This window comes from Euprymna scolopes, chromosome 15, assembly GCF_053919585.1.
Source record: "Euprymna scolopes isolate OS-2025 chromosome 15, ASM5391958v1, whole genome shotgun sequence".
Lineage (NCBI taxonomy): Eukaryota > Metazoa > Mollusca > Cephalopoda > Sepiida > Sepiolidae > Euprymna > Euprymna scolopes.
In genome coordinates this window covers 3,135,128-3,159,250 of record NC_136496.1, presented here as the reverse complement: position 1 = coordinate 3,159,250, position 24,123 = coordinate 3,135,128, and the positions used below count along the sequence as shown (strand labels likewise).

At 33.5% G+C, this 24,123-nt stretch overlaps 1 protein-coding gene across 1 annotated transcript in view; it reads left to right on the top strand.

The window, feature by feature from the left end:
• LOC145293693 (uncharacterized) overlaps positions 1-24,123 on the top strand; it is a 150,679-nt gene that overhangs the window by 40,331 nt on the left and 86,225 nt on the right. Inside the window, exons 4-6 of the mRNA XM_080140103.1 lie at positions 4,097-4,181; positions 7,319-7,743; positions 20,710-20,869. Coding sequence (XP_079996229.1) covers positions 4,097-4,181; positions 7,319-7,743; positions 20,710-20,869 — 670 coding nt within the window. The remainder of the gene's footprint in view (positions 1-4,096; positions 4,182-7,318; positions 7,744-20,709; positions 20,870-24,123) is intronic.

Below are 24,123 nucleotides of genomic sequence, written 5' to 3'. Positions count from 1 at the left end.
ATTTGCATTTCATACTTGCATTTCATATTTGCATTTCATATTTGCATTTCATATTTGCATTTCATATTTGTATTTCATATTTGCATTTCATACTTGCATTTCATATTTGCATTTCATATTTGTATTTCATATTTGTATTTCATATTTGCATTTCATATTTGTATTTCATATTTGCATTTCATATTTGTATTTCATATTTGTATTTCATATTTGCATTTCATATTTGCATTTCATATTTGCATTTCATATTTGCATTTCATATTTGCATTTCATATTTGTATTTCATATTTGCATTTCATATTTGCATTTCATATTTGCATTTCATATTTGCATTTCATATTTGTATTTCATATTTGCATTTCATATTTGCATTTCATATTTGCATTTCATATTTGTATTTCATATTTGCAGTTCATATTTGCATTTCATATTTGTATTTCATATTTGCATTTCATATTTGCATTTCATATTTGTATTTCATATTTGTATTTCATATTTGCATTTCATACTTGCATTTCATATTTGCATTTCATATTTGTATTTCATATTTGCATTTCATATTTGTATTTCATATTTGCATTTCATATTTGCATTTCATATTTGCATTTCATATTTACATTTCATACTTGCATTTAATATTTGTATTTCATACTTGCATTTCATGTTTGTATTTCATATTTGCATTTCATATTTGTATTTCATATTTGCATTTCATACTTGCATTTCATATTTGTATTTCATATTTGCATTTCATACTTGTATTTCATATTTGCATTTCATATTTGCATTTCATATTTGCATTTCATACTTGTATTTCATACTTGCATTTCATATTTGCATTTCATATTTGCATTTCATATTTGCATTTCATATTTGCATTTCATATTTGCATTTCATACTTGCATTTCATATTTGCATTTCATACTTGCATTTCATACTTGCATTTCATATTTGCATTTCATACTTGCATTTCATACTTGCATTTCATATTTGCATTTCATACTTGTATTTCATATTTGCATTTCATACTTGCATTTCATACTTGCATTTCATACTTGCATTTCATATTTGCATTTCATATTTGCATTTCATACTTGCATTTCATACTTGCATTTCATACTTGCATTTCATATTTGCATTTCATATTTGCATTTCATATTTGTATTTCATATTTGTATTTCATATTTGTATTTCATATTTGTATTTAATATTTGCATTTCATATTTGTATTTCATATTTGCATTTCATACTTGCATTTCATATTTGCATTTCATATTTGTATTTCATATTTGCATTTCATATTTGCATTTCATATTTGCATTTCATATTTGCATTTCATATTTGTATTTCATATTTGCATTTCATATTTGTATTTCATATTTGCATTTCATATTTGCATTTCATACTTGCATTTCATATTTGTATTTCATATTTGCATTTCATATTTGCATTTCATATTTGCATTTCATATTTGCATTTCATATTTGCATTTCATACTTGCATTTCATACTTGCATGTCATACTTGCATTTCATATTTGCATTTCATATTTGCATTTCATATTTGCATCTCATATTTGCATTTCATATTTGCATTTTATATTTGTATTTCATACTTGCATTTCATACTTGCATTTCATATTTGTATTTCATATTTGCATTTCATATTTGTATTTCATATTTGTATTTCATATTTGCATTTCATACTTGCATTTCATATTTGCATTTCATATTTGTATTTCATACTTGCATTTCATATTTGCATTTCATATTTGCATTTCATATTTGCATTTCATATTTGCATTTCATACTTGCATTTCATATTTGTATTTCATATTTGCATTTCATACTTGCATTTCATACTTGCATTTCATATTTTCATTTCATATTTGTATTTCATACTTGCATTTCATACTTGCATTTCATATTTGTATTTCATACTTGCATTTCATACTTGCATTTCATATTTGCATTTCATACTTGCATTTCATATTTGGCAAGATTAACAGCACATCTCATTTGTGAACTTTAAAACAAAACACTTGTTAAGAAGAAAAGTAAATTTCTTGTCAGTGAGAGAGTTTTGTAAAAGAAAAAGGGGATATTATTGGTCAGAGGCAGTTTTTCTTTTGGCGACTTGTGCAGAATACAGACCATGCTGAAATGATAATATTATTATTTAGAAATTCATTCTTAATATGGGAAGTGGGGAGCATTTTGTAACTATTCTGTACTTTCATCTAACAATTTAATAAACAAAAGATATTGTAAAAATTGAATTTAACTAAGCTACAGGGGTACTATGTGGGGAGTTGGGCAGCAAGATGTCGGTTCATGTTACACTTGAACTTCTGCGTGTCAGTACAGTTGGGGAAGCAGGAACTCGGAAGGGAATTCCAAAGTCCAGCGGTTCTGGGGAAGAAACTATTGGAGTAGAAGGCTTTCTTACATCTAGAATCTCTACTGTGAAGAGGTGGGATTTTGCTGCTTGCCGGGTTTGTCGGGAGTATTTATCTCGAGGGGGCACAAGTGCTTGCAGTTCGTCAGAGCATTCACCATTGAAATACTTGTAGAACAGGCAGAGGGATGCTACATTACGTCAATGAGACAGAGGCTGAAACTTAGATGATAGTTCAGAACCTATTAGTTATTGTTTAGGAGTGAGAGACTAGTAGCAGATACACCAGCCCAAATATGACAATAATACTCTATACATGAGCGAATGGTGACCTTATAGAGGTACAGGATACTTTCGGGCGTTAATAGCTTTCTAGCACGGTAGAGAGAACCTACCTTTTTTGCAGCGTTTCTTGCAATGCTCTCAATGTAATTGTTCCAACTCATGTTTCCTGTGAACGTTAGGCCGACGAGTTTAAAGGATGTGCTTTTTCTTAAACATGGAGAAGGAAGGGAATGCTGTGTTTTTAATTAATCATCAGGCATCTTTGCTTTGGCATCTTCCTTCTGCTTACGTAACCTGTAAGTTGTCAATGCAAAGTTGCCTGAGATTGGATCATAAACTAGATACGAGGTGCCTTTAACAAGTTTCCAGACTTTTTTCATATGAGCACTTTTATTGATAATACACACATGAAACTTTAGTCACCTTCAAAGTAATCTCCTCCGGCTGCAATGCACTTGTTGTACCATTCCAACAACTTATGGAGAATCCCATGGAAGTCCTCGTCACACCTCTAAGGTTTCCTTGAGCTTAGTAAATAGCCAAACGTCACAGGGACCAAGGTCTGGACTATAGGGAGGGTGAGGAACTGTCTTGATGCCATCCTGGTCAAATAGTGTGTGACAAAAATAGATTTGTTGACTGGTGCATTCACGCAAATCTTCTGCATCTTCAGTTCCTCGCAAATAATTGTGTGTACAGTTCCCACACTGACATCAAACTGTGCACTTATTGTCTCTATAGACACATAACGATTCTTATCCATGAAATACATTATTTTGGTAATTAACTCCGGTGTTCTGACTTCCTTACTCCTCCCACACCTCTCATCATCTCTCACAGACTCTGTCTTCCTTTCCTTGAATCTCTTATGCCACTCAAAAACTAATGCTTGATTCGTACAAGATGGTCCAAAAGCAGTTTAAAGCATTCTATACGTTACTGTGGCATTTTTAAAAGTTTAAAACAATTTTATTGCATATCGTTCTTTTAAAGTGTCCTCACGTCCAGATTGCATTTTTGAAATTCACCAGCTGTGATAATCCGGCTTTAGTAGGGTGTATTCCAGTTCTTGCTGTAGCTGTTCATTTGAACTTGAAATCATAAAAATGGGTCAGTCATCTCATAAAATGTAACGCAATAGCATACTGAATTTTGAAGAGTCTATGATAATTTTAAATGCCTGCACAAAAAAAATTTCTGGAAACTTATTGAAGAACCTCATAAGTACCAGTAAATTATAATGTATGATTTTCGACAGATTTAAAAGACAGAAACAACTGTGCATTGCTCATGTTGCTCATTTTTTTGCCACTTCAAAGTTCTTTTATTGTTTTTTATGCAAAAGCGATTGTCTGCCAACTTAATCTTTTCTTTATATCCTATGAATTTATTGAATATCTTGTTTTTTTTAACAGAATCCCAAAACCTCCAAGACTAAATACAAGTTCAGCAGAAACATCAATTTCAAATTATGGCAAAACAAGAACCAATGATTCTTTGGTAAGAATAAAGAAATCCACATTCTTGTTTTACAAAATATTTGATGCTTATATATTACTAGCGGGGGTACCCAGCATGCCCGCATGTGGAGAGGTTTTATGGTAACGGTATGGACCAACGGAGCCCGAAAAAAATGTTTTAAAAAAACAAAAACTAACCAATCCCCTAAAAAAAATGTAAATAGCAGTGAGTACCTGTGCGAACGCAAAAAAAAAAAATAGTAAGCAGGCAGACAGGCGGGCTTGAACCTGTAACACTAAGAGGAAAAGCAAACCGTTTCGTCGCCGCACCCAGCATGACATACAACGTTGCTGCCGTTCAAATTAAGGTCAGTCATTACAAGGTGTATGATGACTTTGCAAAAATGTCAACGGAAAAAATAACCCCCTCCTTGTAAAGAATGGCCCAGTTGAGGGTGAAAGAATTAATGTTTTTGGCCAAATTTTTGAATATTTGTCATCTGAGAGACCGTTCTTTAAAATGATACCAATTTTATCAGTGTTGGTCGCATGTGCCAGAAGCTTTAGCGAGACATACGAACATACATACATACATACACACACATTAACAGACAGGTGAGATTTATATAATAGACTAGCGGAGGTGTAGTGTGTCGGGTAAGGAACCCCCCCTCCCAATTAGTAGAATCAAAACAGTATTGGGTGGAGAGAGGTGTTTAAAAAAAAAAGTGGTAGTAGGCAAGCAGACTCGAACCTGTAACAGGAAGGAGGAAAAGAAGATGAAAAAAAAATGTGATGCCAATGCGTCCATGGCAAAACCGGAAGTTGCAGATGTTGAAATTAATGCTAGTCAATCAAAAAGAGATGATGACTCATCAAAAGCAACCCCTCCTTGTACAAAACTGCTCAGTTGAAGGTGAAGGAATGAATGTTTTTGGTCAACTTTTTGATATTTGTTTATATTAAGTATCTCGATTAGTATTCAAAGCATCGAGCTTCAAAATGACACCGAAATGGTTAGGATCCTCCGCCTGTGTCGAAAGTTTTGCGAGACATAAAAACACACACACACACACACACAAACACATTTTGCCCTTTATATATATAGACTAGTGGTACACGATGTTGCTCGGGTTTGGTGGTGTGTGGTGGGGGTAATTCAAAACAATAATGAAAACGAAAATAAAGAATAAACAAAAAAAAATCGCATAAATAATCCTGTTTAAATGCTAAAATTCACGACTGCAAAGCATTTCTTTCCTCAGTTCGATGTTTCCTTTCTACAACTCAACGAATTGCTTTAATAAAAGCAGTTTTCTTGCTTCATGGTATTTTGACGGTAAATATATCGAATATCCAATGCTGTTGGATAAGGTTTCACGCTTTACAGTGAAAATCTGTTTGTAGCAACATGTAAAGTGGGATATTGTATACTTCCGGTGAGCTCAATACAAAATGCAAATGGCTGGTTACCTCCTACTGTCACGGACAGATAACTATACAGCTAAAAAAATGATCTCCAGACCATAGTAGAATTGGGCCGTAAATGGATGGTAACATTTAATGCTAGTAAAACTAAGCTGCTCTCCTTTAACAATTACAACAATCCTCTCCAACTACTGATATCCATGACAAATAATACCCTACCTGGGAATTCTTTCTTCAAACTCCTCGGCCTAACATTATGGACGATATGAACTCGAACAAATACATTAAGGACATTGCTGCAAAGGCTGCTGCAAAGAAGGTGGGTTCCCTCTATCAAGCTAGAAGGTCACCATTCGCCCATGCATGGAGTATTGTTGCCACATCTGAGCTGATGCATCTATTACTAGCCTCTCCATCTTGGATAAGGTTCAAAAAAAGAGTTTTCAATCTAATATATCCCACTTTAGTGTTTTTTTTTGGTTTATTATTATTATTTTAGTTAATTTATATCTGTAATATTGTCTGTTGGGATGTGTAAGAGGAATTTATTTTATTAAGCTCTTTTGTTTATTATTTTGCTTTCTTTCATTTTCGATTTCTTCTGCAATTTTGTTTTGTCCTCTTTCTTTGTTTCTTTCTTTGTTTGTTTGTTTCTTTCTTTGTTTCTTTGATGTGTTCAACTTCTGCTGCTTCTTTTTCTCATATAATTCTGTGTCTTATTGTCTGTACTTTCTACAGTATCAAGGGAAAATTGGAGAAACTTAGTTAACGTTTTAAAAAATTGTTTTATTTCAGATTTTTGTATTCCTATTTATTCATGATTAACGTTCTTCTCCAGATGCCTTTTTCTCTCAAACAGTAGCTGGAACAAGAAGGACATAAAATTTTGACTTAAAGTATTTTATTTAACTATGACCCATTTTTCTTAACTATGAGTTTTTTCCTTGTCTCAATCATATCCTTATTGGTTATGAATGCCTCTATTTAGCTGATGGATGTCCAATGCATAAATGTTTCTATTTCTATTTCCAACAGCATGTCCGTATTATTTAGATTCTTCATCTTGGATGTTATTTTCACATTTTGGTCGATGTAGCCTCCAACCTTCTTTGGGTGTATCATGTCGAACTCAGGAATCTTTCTGTTGAACTCGCAGTTTCAAACAACCAAAATAATTCATAATTGTATTTTTTGGGTATCGCCTGCACTAAGGATTGAACCTTCAATCTCCAGAATAGTGTAATTTACAACTGAATTTTACCAAATTTTCGGAATCTTAAACCAATTTTTGTTTTTAGATGCGCAATCTCATTACTTATCAATGTATACCATTGTTTATTACAACATATTATTACTAGCTATTATATGCTATTTATTACTATGTATTATATTTTATTTTGTATTCATAATTATACATTGCCACATTGTGTTAATTTTTATATTAATCTAAAAAAATTCAGAAACAACATTTTATGTATTTAGCTGTTTTAATTTTTGTTGATGCTATTGTTTACATGGTAATATTACTAAACAATCAATTTATTTAGTCTGCAGGGCTGAATATTTACAAGAACCCTCCTAATTAAAAAATTGCACCAGTACAGGATTTAGGAAATGTGTTGCACTTGTCTAACATACCATACAAGAAAACTGAAAAGATACAAATTTGTTAACAAGTCTTTGATTTTTGTATATAATACTTTATTTCTTTTTTAACTCATTATTATCCCTTTTTATTTCATCTTGCAGCTTCCTCATCCATTTTCATCCACTCCCAATTACTCTGCAAGAGATGCACATCAGCACAATTTAGGGAACTTATTTAATACTCCAGTGAGTGCTATTGACATTTGCAAAACTCCAAGAATTATGGACCACCATCAGACCTCTTTTTTACCTAGCTTGGAAATGTACCCAAGGATGTCTCAGGAGCCCACAACACCTTTGCCGGCTTTACCAGAGGAGGGACATATTCCAATGGCTCATATATCCGATGTCTATAACAAAACGAAGAGTAATTGGAAGGAACATCGGAAGTCTGTGCATACTGCCACCTATATTGAAGAACGGCAACATTGTTGGCAGGTGGCCACGTCGCAACGAAGTTACATTTCAAAGAAGACCTCGCCGTTTATCACAACTTTACATGAATTTCAAGAAAGCCAACCATATAGGTAAGCAAAAACCATCTGTATTTTTTTGGATTTGTTGGATTATTGTTTGCTCTGCTATTCTCATCTTAGTTGTTATATTCATAACCTATCTAGTGATACCTGGGATGATTTTAGTTTTAAACTTTTGTTGTAATTTTTATCAGAGCATAATTATCTTTTTCTATACTCGTGAGAACATATGTTTGAAACACGTGTTTGTATGTTTAAAAACAACTATTAATATATATTTAAGAATATATATATATATATATATATATATATATATATATATATATATATATATACACACACACACACACACACACACACACACACACACAGTGTGTCCCAAAAGAAGCTGATGGTTATAAAAGATCCATAACTTTCTTAATTTTTATTTTATTTTTTCAGATCATTTAGAGTAACTTTTCCAAGGTCATCCTGAGTCGTTAGGCTACCGAGGAGTAGATATTTATTGTAGAGTCATATTTTCGGTTGAATGAGTCAATATCAGAAACTCAAAGATAACATCTACGAAACATCAACACAAGAAATTCCCCTACTCCCAATGCAATAAAAGCTATGGTGGCTCGATTTCATAAGCAAGGGTCTGTATGTGACCTTCCTAAATCTGGTAGACCCCATACGACAAGAAGTGATGAGAATCGTCAGAGATTAGCAGAGAGTGTGGCCGAGGATCCATCCACATCAGTAAGAAGAAGATAAAGTCAAATTGGGGTCTCCCGATCGTCTCTTCACAGAATGCTTCATGAAGAGGGAAAATTTCCATATAAAATATTTGAGTCCATAATTAATCCATCACCTTACAGCTGCTAAACATCTATCCAACCAACAGTATGGATTTAGGCAAGCCTGTTCTACTGCAGATATCCTAACTGTAATCTCTGAACATATATATCATGCACTGGATAAAGCAGGGAAGCTAAGGCAGTAGCTCTAGATATATCTAAGGCTTTTGACAGAGTATGGCACAATGGTTTTCTCATGAAAATCAGATCCTATGGTATTAGTTATGTTACGACCCGGAATGTCTAGGGGTAAAAGTTGTAACACAAAATATAAAAAATTTATTTAAAAGAAATTAGTTTTCCCGGGTTTTTAGATACGGGAGGGATATATCCATTTTCTTGAAAGACATTTATAAACGCAAGACAGGAAAAAAACATCCAAATAACAATACCGAGGCCAATGGAAAAATTAACACAATTTTATTTACATATATAAAAATATATTGCAACGAAAGTAAAAGAGAATGTGTAACTGGATGAACAAACAAACTTGAAATAGATTCGAGAGAGAATTTCCGCACAAAGGAAATAAACAGTTCACACCCTGTCGTCTGCTTTTAACTCCAAAATGGAAGGATATCCTTTTTGTGTTTTTTGTTTTTGTAGTTGTTTTCATATATGAGAGAGAGATATAAAGAGAGAAAAATAAACAATCGACTCACTCAGCGTCGGGTTTTAAATATTTCTATCGCATTCCTTTCTTTTGAAACAATTTCATTCCTTCGTCGATTGGATACATCGTCATTCCTCATTATCGCCTTTTTTTGTTTTCTCTGTCGTCAAAATATATCGTTCATTTCTTCGCCGTCGTCAGCACCACAAACGCCGTCACCATCGCCAACAATGTCGCTTCCCTGACCCTCCTCCTCGGCTGCTATATCGTAACTGTCCCGCCACCCTGCGCCGCTCCTTTCCCTCTCTCTAATGGTATACCTTTCTCTCTCTCTTTGGCGTCCCCTCTCTCACTGTATGTACCTGCATCTCTCTCGCGTCACTCGCTCAATAACACGCGAGGCGGATGCCTGCAGCTTTCCCTCTCTCTAGATTCATATCTTCTCTCTCCCCCTCTCTCTTTCTTTACAGTTTATAGGCGTCCCCTCGCTGTATTTTCGTATGTTCTCTCTCTCTCTCTTTTTCTTTTTCCGGATGTTTACAAATTCACTGAGAGCAGACGACAATATAAAGTGCGATAAAACAGGATTTTCTCTCTCGACTTTTTTTTTTTTTATAATATTAAAAGTAATTATTGTCTCAAATTATATTTTTTTCACATATTTGTAACACTTAACATAATTAAATCTTTCTTAAATAAGAGAAGATCCAGTTGTCCTCGATGGTTGTACATCTAAACAATATGATATAAATGCGGGTGTACCTTAGGAATCTATCCTTGGACCTTTATTAGTCTTGATATACATAAGTGATCTCCCTGATAAAATTGTCTCTGTGATGGCAACACCATGCTCTATAACAGACATGAGGGGAAAACGAATGAACATGTATTCAAGGTAATGGCAGAAACATTAGAGGAAGACCTCCAGTCTGTGGAATGAAAACAACGTAACGTTCAATATTGCCAAGACTAAGCTCGTTTCCTTTAATAATTACAAAAAACTTCTCAACCTTTAATCACAATGGCTAATGATACATTACCTGGAATTACTTCAGTCAAACTTCTCGGTTTAACATTCACGGGGAACATGAACTGGAACAGATACATTGAGGGCATTGCCAAGGCTGCTGCAAAAAAGGGGGGCTCTCTCTACTGTGCTAGAAAGTTACTTACACCTGAAAATATCCTATACCTCTACAAGGCCAACATTCGCCCATGTATGGAGTACTGTTGTCACATTTGGGCTGGTGCATCTGCTACTTGTCTCTCACTCTTAGACAGGGTTCAAAAGAGAGTCATCAACCTAATAGATCCCACACTATCAGCTAGGCTTCAACCACTGTCCCATCGACGAAATGTTGCATCCCTCTGCTTGTTTTACAAGTGCTTTAATGATAGATGCTCCAATGAACTACAAGCCCTTGCCCCCCCTCAACGTAAATACCCTGACAAACCCAACAAGCAGTAAAACTCCACCCCTACACAGTAGAAATCCCTAGATGTAAGAAAGCCTTCTTCTCTAATAGTTTCCTTCCTAGGACTGCTAGACTTTGGAATTCCATTCCAGGTTCCTGCTTCCCTGACTGTACTGACATGCAGAAGTTCAAGTATAATGTAAATAGGCATCTCCTTATGTAGTACCCCTACAAATTATGTCCCAGGTAGTAGCCCTTTACATCAAAGTGGCACTTTGTTTTCTTTGGGGTGAAAATGCAATAAAAAAAATATTTTTAGATGCAATTTTGGTCTGACTCCAACATAACTTTTTATGCTAGATGTTTTGGTTGATGTAACTTCTAACCCTCCTCAAGTACATTTTTTTCAGAATTTTGAAATCTTTTAGTTGAACTTGAGAATCTTTATGCCACACTATGGAACCTGGAGGGAATTTTGAAACAAACCCTTTTTATTTAATCCACAGGAGTAGATTGTTCTCATTCTGTCAACTATGAAGATTTTTGTACAGCATGATCACACCAGAGAGTATCCTATATCTCTACAAAGCCACTGTTCACTCATCCATGGAGCATTCTTACCACATCTAGGCTGGTGCATCTACCACGTCTTTCACTTTTAAATTGCATCCTAAAAGCAGTTTCAAATCGAAAAGATTCTGCACTATTATCCAAGCTCCAGCATCTGTCTCATCATCATAATGCTGCATCTCTGTGCCTGTTTTACAAATACTTTAATGCAATGTGCTCTGATGAACTCACATCACTTGTACCCCCTCAACATGCATACTCCTGATTAACCCAGCAAGCAGCAACATTCCACTCTTTCACTGCTGAGGTCTCTAGATGCCAGAAAGCCTTCTACCTTAATAGTATATTCCCTAGGACTTTGGAATTCCTCCCTGTTTCCTGCTTCCCTGAATGTACTGAAATGCAGGAGTTTAAATGTAATATAAACAGACATCTCACTGCTCAACTCCCCACAGTTCCCTGTTAGACATAATCTTAAATAGTAACCCCTTATGTCCAATTGATTATATACCTTGTTTGGAATGAATAAGAGTTTTAAAAAAAAGAAAAAAGAAAAGAAAAATGTATAAGGTTCTTAAATGTAAGTTTTTTAATGAAAAAATGTAATATTGATTTGTTCTTAGCATTCAAAATCACAATTGATTGCAACCTGATTTTTATCTAAACCAGTAGATATATGATTACTTATCTAGTGCTATTGTCTTGCTTTTGATGCCTTATAAAAAAGCATTTTCCTGATTTAAGGTTATCAACATTTTGATTTCACTTGAAATGAAAATGATATTTGGTTGTCCACAAAATAAAGTACAATTTATTTTTATTGTTGTTTAAAATTAAAATAAATTATGGCTTCTATATTTTCTTTGTGTTTAAATATGAGAAGTTTTGACCATAAATTAGAATCTAAAAATGGAAAGAGGAAAGTTCCTCAGCCCAATTTGTGGAAACAAACTTAGGAGTAACTCAATTGTTTTTGTAGTATCTGTATGTATTTGGTGTACAAGAATTTTTATTTTATGTTTTTATTTTTTATTACATTTTCACCCCCAAATCAAGACACATTGCCACTTTGATGTAGGGGGCTACTATCAGGGACATGAGCTACAAGGGTACTATGTGGGGAGTTGGGCAGCAAGATGTTGGTTCATGTTACACTTGAACTTCTGCATGTCAGTACAGTTGGGGAAGCAGGAACCCAGTAGGGAATTTCAAAGTCCAGCGGTTCTGGGGAAGAAACTACTCTAGTAGAAGGCTCTCTTACATCTAGGGATCTCTACTGTGAAGGGGTAGGATCTTGCTGCATGTCGGGTTTGTCGGGGGGTATTTATGTTGACGGGGTATAAGTGCTTGCAGTTTGTCGGAGCATTCACCGTTAAAGTACTTGTAGAACAGGCAGAGGGATGCTACATTTTGTTAATGGGACAGAGGCTGAAACTTAGATGACAGTTCAGGACCTATTAGGTTGGCGACTCTCTTTTGAACCTTGTCCAGGAGTGAGAGACTGGTAGAAGATGCACCATCCCAAATATTACAACAATACTCCATACATGGGTGAATGGTGACCGTATAGAGGTACAGAATACTTTCGGGCGTTAGTAGCTTTCTAGCATGGTAGAGAGAACCTACCTTTTTCGCAGCGGTCTTGGCAATGCTCTCAATGTAATTGTTCCAACTCATGTTTCCTGTGAATGTTAGGCCGACGAGTTTAAAAGATGTATTTTCAGATAAGGAGTCTTTGGCCATTGCTATTGGTGGTAGAGAAGGTTTCTTGTAGTTATTGAAGGAAACAAGTGTAATCTTAGCAGCATTGAATGTGACCATCCATTTTTGTCCCCATTCCACTACAGATTGGAGGTCATCCTCTAGTGTTTCTGCCATTTCTTTAGATATGTGTTCATTTGTTTTCGTCATGTCTGTTATAGAGCATGGTGTCATCAGCATATATACCCATCTCACAAACAATTTTGTCAGGAAGGTCATTAATGAATATCAGGAATAATAGAGGTCCATGATAGACCCCTGAAGCAATCCCGCATTTATATCATTGTTTAGATGTATGACCATCGAGGACAACCTGGATTTTTCTGTTATCTAAGAAGGATTTAATTATGTTAAGTATTTTTCCAGTGATACCATATGATCTGATTTTCCTGAGAAGACCTTCATGCCATACCCTGTCAAAAGCCTTAGATATATCTAGAGCTACCGCTCTACCCTCCACTGCTTTGTCAAGTGAATGGTATATACACTCAGAGATTACAGTTAGGATGTCTGCCATGGAACGCACTTGCCTAAGTCCATATTGTTGGTCAGTCAGAAGTTTAGCAGCTGTAAGGTGATGGACTAGAGTTTGATTAATTATGGACTCAAATATTTTGGCGAAAAGTGGGAGGAGGCTAATGGGGCGATAATTTACTGGGTCAGTTCTTTCGCCAGAATTCTTGAAAACTGGTACCACAGAAGCAGTTAATTACCGTTAAGTTTTGAGATGATCATCAGATTTTGTACAAGAAGTGTAAGACAATAGAAATAAATAATAATTCAGATGTGAAGAAAATATATTTGCATAGCAAATCTATTGAGATTGTTCAGAAGTTTTGTTAACTTGATAATTCTATTCACGGTTCTACGAACAAATTTATCTTTGGTTGACCTTTCACAACTGAATATTTTTGTTTATTAGCAAAATAGAAAAGTTACTAGGCAAACTCACGTGATTTTTAGAATATGACATCTTCATTCCATGAGAAGTATATACATCATAAAGATTTTTCTGTATTTTTTTTAAAATAAGTAATTCTAAATATGCAACAAATTTTATGTTAAGACTTGAAGGTATAAACATGTAAAATTCTCCAGATATTTTTTTGAAAGAAGTGTAATTCTAAATATACAACAAATTTCATGTTTGAAATCTGAAGGTATAAACATTCAAATTTCTTAAGATGATTTTTTAAACAACCTTCATTAAAAAAAATATATTCTATTAAACTTTTATTGTTTAAATAATTTGCTTTTGCTTGTTTTATTATAAAAAAATGTAAAGATTGAAAAAGCATTTTTCATTCAGTTATAAGCTTTGGAAGATTGTTGGTGATAAAAAACACAATTACCAAAAGATAAGCATTTTATTATTTTTAGTCGCCATTTGAAAAATCACTTGCTAAATGCAACTCACAACATAAAGCCGTACTAATGGATCTTGTGTTAACAAGAATTAGGAATTAATGGAGTAATTTCAGGGAACTTCTGCCATTACTAATCAGCAGAGCGTTCCCACTGTCAATCTAGAGAAGAGTCTATCAGGTTTGTGTATGAATTGTGATCATGTATGGAAGTGAAACCAGGCCAATAGGGGTTTGAGGATATGCGTTGCATGGCTAGAAATAATATGAAAATGATACAATGGATGTGTAATGTGAGTCTTAAAGACATGCTTAGATCTGATGACCTCAGAAGAAGATTAAATCTGTATAATAAAGGGAGATGCGTGCAAAACAGGAGGCTTTGTTGGTTTGGTCACATTAAAATAATGGATAGAAGTTCTTGAGTTAATATAAGTAGAACAGTTGAGGTAGCAGGTTCAGTTTGTAGAAGAATGGCAAAAAAAATGTGGAAGAAAGTGATAAGGATGAATTTGAAAGAAAAAACGATAAAGACCTGTGTTTTGCGAATTTTTTTTTTTAATCAATTTCTTAAAAACCATCCAACACATGCCAGCATGTAAAACAGATGTTAAACTGACCATGCTGATGACGATGACGATGATGATGACGACGATGATGATTATGATGATGATGACGATGATGATGATGATGATGACTAGTTTTATGCACAAGATAATGTTTGTTTATATTTAACATTTGCGTTTGTTGTGCCATGTTAAGCTTTTATCTAATCTCAGGATGACAACAGCACAACAATGGCGTCAAGTTTTTCAAGTTTGCTCTTTTTTACAATCAATGTCCGAATTGTACAATAGACTTATCGGGCTACGGTCTCCAGAGACTTTGTTTTTTAAGTGATGACTAAGCCTTTTCTTTAGTGTGATATGCCTTTTTATTATCTCGCCAATTTCTTTGAAGGGCATTTCTTTCAAATTTCTTGTGTATGTTATTGCTGAAAGTTTTTGAATTGTTTTGCACCCAGCTGTTATAAGGAACATGTCAGGAATTTCATTTTGTTCTCCTTCACTTTGTTTGTCTTTTAGTTTCTTAGTATCATAACCTGGGAAAACTTTTAATATTTTCAATCTGCTAAGAATTTTAAATGACTTTATATTCAATATTTTAAATGCTTCAAAGTTTCTTTTAAATATCAAAATGTCAAGAAATAATTCATTCTTTTGTTTTCAACTATCAAAGAAAGATAGAAATGGCTGACTTTTTAGTGAATTTTATTATGCTAGATTGTTGCTAAAATATAAATGTTGTTTTGAACCTTTCTTTATAAAACTATTTTTATCAAAACATTTAATCTTTTAATTAAATGAGAATTTACTGAGAATTTAAAGTCACTTTAAATGCCGTTTTATTCACAATTTCAAATGCTTCAAAATTCCTTTTAAATATCAAATACAAATAAGTTGAAAAATATTATGGTGGATTTAATTTCTTAATGAAATTATTTTTGTTGATAGAATTTAAAAGTTTTGTTTTAATTTAAGTTATTGCGTTTTTGATTTTAATAAAAATATAATTACTAGTAAATAAAAAATAATTTAATATACAATTTTCAAAGTTATGTTGGCACGAAAAATACAAATATACACTTAAGCGGTCACATAAAAGTATTAATCTCTTATGTAATGGGCAATTTTCTGTGTATATATGTGTTTGTATATCTAGCTGAAAGTAAAAAAAACAAAAACTACAGAACAAACACCCACAAAGTTGATACATTTGATCAGCATTACTTTGGATAAATAATATCTAAAATTAAAAAAGAAAAATTAATTCTTCAGAGGTCAACTGAAGCAAGTTTTGTCAGGGGGAGGTTGGTTTTTCACCCATTTCCAATGTTATCTATGTATCAGATGTATGTATGTGCGTTTTTTGTGTGTAAATATTTAACTGATAAACTCTTAAACTACTGGTTACATAACATTGAAATTCACAGAAAATAGTAATTGTACACCAAAGATGGTTTATAATGAATAAAATCTTTGTTTGAATGGATGAATAATGTTATATTATGAACCCTTTTTAAGAATTTAAAACACAACAACCATTGGTGTAAGCAACAGTCCGTTTTTTATTTCTCCTGTTGTTCTTGCTTATGGTAGATAGAGAGAGAGAGTGGGGGAGCGACAGAGAGAATTATCGTGGCGTCCACTCGGTTGACAATCAAATCTCCAACTGCAATCTTTTTCCTTCTGTCACTTTTTCCTGTCAATCTTTTCAAAACATCCACATAACCAGATTCCTTTCTGTTACATTTTTCATAACAATAACAAGGTTTGTTTATATTTCTGAGAAATATTGAAACAATTCCCGTTTAGCTTGTCAATTTCTGACATTTCATCCGCAGATGCGTGCCACATTTTAATTCATGAACATACCTATATGTATATACACCTATACACACATATATACTAGCATGTGAACCCTGCTTAGACCGGGGCATTCGTGTAACATTCCTCCCTTTGTATTTAAAAAATGTATGCGTAACATCATACATTTCACTCCCCTCTCTCCTCCACCATAGCTTACAATATAACATTTATCAACAATATAACATTTATCAACAATATAACATTTATCAACAATATAACATTTATCAACAATATAACATTTCAACAATCTCTTAACAATTTTCAACAATAACAATGACAAAGTATTTCAACACTTATACAACAATAATGTATGCAGAAATATGTTGAAATGCAAAATGTTCATTTCAACTTGCCGACATATTTCTATTACTTTTGTGCATGCGCAAATTCATTCATAGCTTGAAGTACTTACTTGTACTTGTTGTGGTGCTCGATAACGATTGGTTGAACCGGCTCTATCCAACAAGTTCACCACATCCTGTATAACAGCTGACCAAGCATGGCGGTCTGAGGCTGTTTCGTAATTCTCGGTTCCATTGGCGGAGCTCATAGAGCTGAGGACCAAGGATCATTTACAGCATCCTGTTTGAGTTGGCCATCACAGCGCTTCTTCCAGCCTGTTGGTGCTGGGTCGATGGCTTCACAAATAAGGTCACCTGGGTTTCGACAAAACGCATGGCTGAATCAACGAAAGCATCTTGCAAGGAGGGATTGTTTAAGGGAGCGTATCTTGCAGCGTGCCCAGATCGTGTTATTAGAGATGAATTGTTGCCAACGGACACGTAGGATGCAGTGTAGGCAATGATGGTCAAATACCTTCAGCTTGTAAAGATCACTTGCATGCATAGGCCAGGTTTCACAACCATAAAGCAGAATAGTGCGAACCGAGGCCTGGTAGATCCTGACCTTTGTGTTAAGCCTTATCTCTTTCTGGGACCGGAATCGCGATCGCAGTTGACAGAAGGCGAGACAATCATTGCTGATACAGTTATAGATATCTTCTTCCCCTTGGTCTGTTGGAGTGGTGATGGAGGTATTTAAATTGATTAATCCCTTTTGAGGGTTTCCATGTCGAGGGCAACCGGCTGTCTTGAAGTGATCTAATTTTAAATCTTTCTTATCTATCTATCGATAGCTCGAATGGTAATGAACGCAACTGAAGTCCTAAATGTTTGGGATTTCATTCTAGCTGATGGCACCCAATTTATTTTTTGTTTTAACTTTGGAAATTACTACTATATATTAGGTACAATATCATATTCAACAGAGGCTGTGTAACAATAAATACAAAATCTTCATGAATTAAAATATATTTTAATATATTTTAAATATAATAAAAATATATTTAAATATATTTAAGCATATTTTAGTACCAGACAACGCCAGGCGCCTCCTGCTATCTATCTATATATCTATAAAAGTGAAAATGTGTGTGTGTGTGTGTGTGAGTGTGAGGACAATTCTCAAGCTATATACTCAATGAATTTTGGATCTACAAACTTGAAATTTGGTATATAGAATATTCAGACAAGTGGAAAACTTTTTAATCGGTTTTCATCTGGAAAAAAAAATGCTGGTAAGGGGTCAAAATTGAAAAATTTGAACGTGGGAGTGATTGGATTTTTATCTGTTTGTCAACTGTTTCACGAATGCACATGCGTGAATCTTTCACATGACAGATTGCTTATGTTAAGATTAAGTAGGTTAGAAAACACTTTTTAAAGATTGTGTCAAACTGTTCTCATTGTTATCATACTTGACTGACTTTAGCTTTTGGTTTTCATTTCAGTAAATGCTTATTGACAAATAAATGTCTCTTGTATATATGTAACTTGGTATTTTGTTGTATTTATTTGAAGTTGGAGTTTTGAACACATTTTATATCCTCTACACATCGGTAATCCTGATCTCCGCTATTACTGACCCATGCGTCGGAGGTTTGTAAACTCATTTCTACGGCCAAGGAAAACAATCTCTTAACCAATCTCCCATTTCTATGGCTAATGGGCACCCCACTATAAATTGTTGATCAACCAATACTCACTGTAATGCTGCAACAAAAACATTCTATGCTTTAAAAAATAAAATGTTTTATTGTCATAAATGAGACACTACCGAATACAACCTTTAAAAAAAGGGAGTTTAACAAAAAAGAAAGGGAAATATATTTTTCATCGCATCGCTCTGCAGCACCCACCCGTCTTCTGGTCCAAATCCATGTGTGTATTTATTCTGTCATCCGCCATATTTTTTTCACCATTCGTGGTGAACAAAACAAAAACAAAACAAAAAAATAACTTTTTTCCATTGCGATCCATATAAAAAAAAAAAAAGAAGCATTTATCTATATTTACACAAATAAAAAAATAAATATAGAAATATTATTTACTCACGTAGCTGAAGAGGTAGAGAATATTTTGGGACACCAGTTGGTGACAACCCTTATGAAACGCTGAAACAAGCCTTACTGCACCGGACCAGCATTTTGGAAACAGCCCGGTTAAAACAACTTTTCACCAAACTGTCTCTTGGTGATCGAAAACCGTGGCAACTCTTCCGACAGATGAAAGACTTACTGGAAAGCTGCACAATGGATGAAGGCATCCTACAGCAGGTTTGGTTGGACAAATTACGACAACGACCTAGATCTATTTCACGATCTTTGTGGTGTTACTTCCACTATTGTTTTTGGGGAGAATGTACGCAATTGCAAACAACCTTGCACCTTCAAGAATCTGGGCCATTTAAACGGGTAAACCGGTGCGATTGCGTGACAAATTCCCCCTCATCTCTCCAGCCGTGTCGTTTACGTTTCTGATACACTCTCTCATTGGAAATTCCTTGTGGTGTTGCTCTTAGTGTGATTCCTCCCACACAATATGACAATACAGAAGCAAACCCCTTTTCACTGCAAGCTACGGATGGCAGCTCCACCTAAACCTACAATACCTTGTCACTTACTCTCTCACTTTACAATTTCTCTTGTATATGTGTAACTCTGTATTTTAGTTTTATTAATTTGAGGTTGGAGTTTGGAACACGTTTTATATCCTCTACAGATCGGTAATCCCATTCTCCACAAGTTTATGTACAAGACCAGGATACCACACTCTGTTGAATGCTATCGAAATGTCAAGCGCAATGATCTTACCCACTGCCTAAATTGTCCATAGACCAACAGATTATCTAAAATCTATGTTCTACTGAAGTAGACAAGTGATTATACACATACAGAAAGGTAATATTTGGGATGAGTGATTACTTTATTCATTTATTTGCACTGGTTTTCAAAAAAAAAACAAACATAACAAGCACGTACCACTTGTGCGCATTTGATGTAAATATGCTCAACTAACCTGACAAGCAACAAAATCTCCCCCTTCACTTGAAAAGCTTTCCACTCTAATCATTTCTTCTCTCAAACTGCTAGACTTCGGAATTCCCTTTCTGTTTCAAATTTAAATGTAAGGCTAACAAATATCCTGCTGCTCAATTCCCTACATAGTGTTCTTGTAGGCATGATCCCAAAGAGTAGTGGTTGATGTCCAAGTGGCAATATTCTTTGTTTCAGGTGAATAAGTTCCTGCTTGCTCACAAACTCTGTCTAGGATTTTAGATTTCCATAATTGTATATATTCAGAAACTTTATTAGCTAGAGTAATTGGATAAGTATATTTCACTTTGATCAAATCAGGTACAACGTTATTGTGTGATCGAGATCTTAGATATAGGGGGCTGCTTCCAGGTTGCAAAACTGACATTAATTTCACATTTTCTTCTCATTGTTTGCCTACTCACAGTCATGATTCTGATCAACCCATTTTTTTTGTTAATTTTTTTAATTTAAAAAAAAAATTGTACTTTTTTTGTCAAGAAATATAATCCATTCTCTTCTTAAATAAATTCTTAAAAAAATTTTTTTTTTATATAATTTGATGCATAATTTGTATTGTTTTATTTTTTACATTTTATTTTTTTTTGTTTTTTTAAATTAAAAATATCAAGTTTGAAATGTTCTGTTTTCAGTTGTGATAATTATCAGCAGGCAAGCTGTCCAAAATCCCCTGCCGAGTACATAGCTATTCCCCTGGGTAGTGCTTCGCAGTTTCATATGCCAAGAGGACAGGGAGAAAAGCTCAGGCAAGGGATGCCAACCGAGAAAACACACAATCGGTTTTCTATACAAGTAAGAACATTATTCTTTCGAATCTGATTCAGTAAAAAAATCTTATGTGAAATGTGATGTGAATTGGCCTAATGGATATTATCATAGACTATGGGATCAGCTGTGCAAAGTTCAAGTGATCCTGTCAAATCTTTTTGTGGTTATTTATGCACTAATACCATTTACCACCAGATTACCTAGCAGCATCTACATATTATTCTCGTGTTAGATATATATATATATATATATATATATATAAAGATATTAACATATGCATTGTTTACTTTTTTTTATAAAAATACTAGCAGGGCTACCCAGTATTGCCTCGGGCAAACATGTAACATGAGTCATATGTTTGCCTTTTTTTAATATAACATTTAATCAGTGCAAGTCCATACCTACCCCCATGATAAAATAACAAAAATAAAAACAAATCTTGGTACTTGTTTAAAATTCCCCTTATATAAAAAAAACAAAAAAGAAACGAAAATATATTTAAAAAATCAATCATAAATTCATTAAGTAGTTTTACTTTTAAACAAGAAAATCAAATTTTATGAGTATTGAAGAAGTGACTGTCTTGCCTGTCATTTTGAAAAAAAATCTCCAAAAGCAAGGGAAATAACTCAACAATAATTCAAAACTTGAGAGATTTATATGGTAATGCCCACAAATTCCCATTCATTGCTTAAAAATGATTTTCTTTATATGATAGAAATAAAGCTACTTTACGTGATTTTTGGAATATGATATTTTCATTTCGTCATGGGTACGTACAGATTTTTCTTTCTTTTTCTTTTTTAATATAAGGAGGAATTTTAGACAAGAACTAAAATCCATATGGTATACGTACCAATGATGGAAAGAAAATATTGTACACCAAAAATCACATAAATTGATCAAATAGTTTTATTTAAAAAAAAATAAAGAAAATCAAACTTTTTAGTTAAACGATGATTGACGATCTCTCGACACCATTTTGCAAAGGACAAGGGAGATAATTCTAAATAATTACAAACTTGCGAGAGGTCCATTTCTCAAACTTTGCTTTCTTTCTTTGAGAAGGGATTAGTTTATTGCTAATCGCCCAAGGCATCCCTGCCAAGGAATGCAATAGGGTTGCTCAGGTATTTTCTGTAGGACAGAGTGTTTTTTCTTGAGGGTGCTGGTTCTCCAATCCTATTTTTTGACCCTTGTGTAACATCTTCCTGCTGTGGGAAAGAGATAAATACATCATACTATTTATTATACTACCATGTAGTCGTTTGACTTTGACATTTTTTTAACAAATTATCTTTTTTGGTGTTTTTGGAATTTGAAAGTTAAATTTAACTGTAGTAATTGTTTAATTATTAAATTATTATTGAACAAAATTTTTATAAAACTTATAATTAATATAATTAATCTGTCCAACAAATGCCAGTATGTAAAATGGAAATTAAACTGATGGCGGTGATGATTTAAGTTAATATTGATTTAATCTCTATAAATTTATTGGATGTAAAAAAGTTACAAAATTTTAAATCTTTTAATTAAATGAGGATTTTGTTAAGATTTATTGGAAAGAAAAAAAAAATTATTTTCACTAATGCTGCAATTTGTACCAACTTCTCTTGACTTAAGCTATAATTTGCAATACTAATTCTTAACGTTTATGCTCTTTCTCTCTCGGCTCTCTCACTGTTTTCTCCAATTCTGTCTACTATTCCCCTTATATACAATTTAATTCCACACTAGCAGGGGGGGGGTCGGCTTTGCCCGGTCGTAAAATACGCTTAATATGATATTCCAATTTGTCCTGATTTTTGTATATATTATTATAGAGTTGTGATTTAAAAAAAAAAAAAAAAAAAAGTATTTGGGTGCCATCAGCTAGAATTGAAACCGAAAGCAAAACTGTAACATTCAAAGCTGGTGATGTTACCACTGTACCAACGTGACATGCATATGAACTGATTAAAAATAAACTAACATGAATGTACAAAATATATGACAATTTTTTAAATTTTAACCCCTTTTTGACTTCTGAAAAACTATTTTAACTGGCTAAAAACCCATAAAAGAACCATTAACAAAAAAATCCAATCATTTGAGGCCCCTAATGCCGTTCTGCGACTTTTTGTTTTGGAAGAGATAGAGTTTGAAAATATGGAGACAGACAGACATAGTGAGTTTTATAAATTAGATGTATATAAAGAATCCATTTACTAACACAAGTTTTTCTTTTCTTTGTTTTCCTTCCCCAATTCTGATAAGTTGAACAGACATGCTGTCACTTGTGAATAGTTTCTTTGACTACATTTCATTTGCCTTTATATTTTAAACCACATTTATAAAACTATGCCTTTATATTCAACAGATTAAATACTATTAAATTTCTTTCAAATTTAGAAGAGTCACAAAGTAATTTTTTTTTTTTTTTTTTTTTACTTTTATCAACTATGAACGAAAGATTAAAAATGCTAACTTAAAATACATGCTGGTGGATTCAATTTTAAAAATGAAATTATTTTTAAATAGGATTTTTTAAAAGTTTAAGAACTTTATACTATTACATTTTTTGTTTCAATAAATTAATTAATATTAAGTAATAGTAAATAAAATACTGAAATAATTCTGTAACTGACGTAGAAGCGAGAAACACCCACTCATACATAAACGAGATTCGTTTACGTAATTTTATTAATATAATAAATAAATGTGAAAGAAGCCATGGATGAAGAAATAGACGGTTGCTTTCTATACAAAGGGAGTTAACTCATGTTGCTTAAAAACGAACATTATCTAATAATCTGATAGCCTCCCTTTATAAACAACTGTCCTCCTTTGACTCCAAATAAATTCTGCATATTTTATCATTTGTTAATAGCAGTTATTGATTTAGCTGTGATCAGTCTCTCTCTCTCTCTCTCCTTCTCTCTCTCACTCTCTCTCTTTCTCTCCCTCCCTCTCTCTCCCTTTCTCTCCCTCTCTCTCTCTCTCTCCCCACCCCCCTCTCTCTCGTGATTACAACTGCAGGCTAGAATGCTTATGACAAGAAAAAATAAAACAAAAACAAAAAAAAACATAACTTTAGTAAATGTATATTGAATTATCTCTTTTATTGACTGACAGATTTACTCACCTGACGTTGCCCGGGAGTCTTTTTACTTGTTTTCTTTTTTATTTTTGTCATTTATCTGAATTAATTTCATGTACCAAAAATATTTACATTTTTGTAAGATAATTTTATGAAGCAACGTATTTTATTTTTTAAGAAATCGGTTTTACGATAA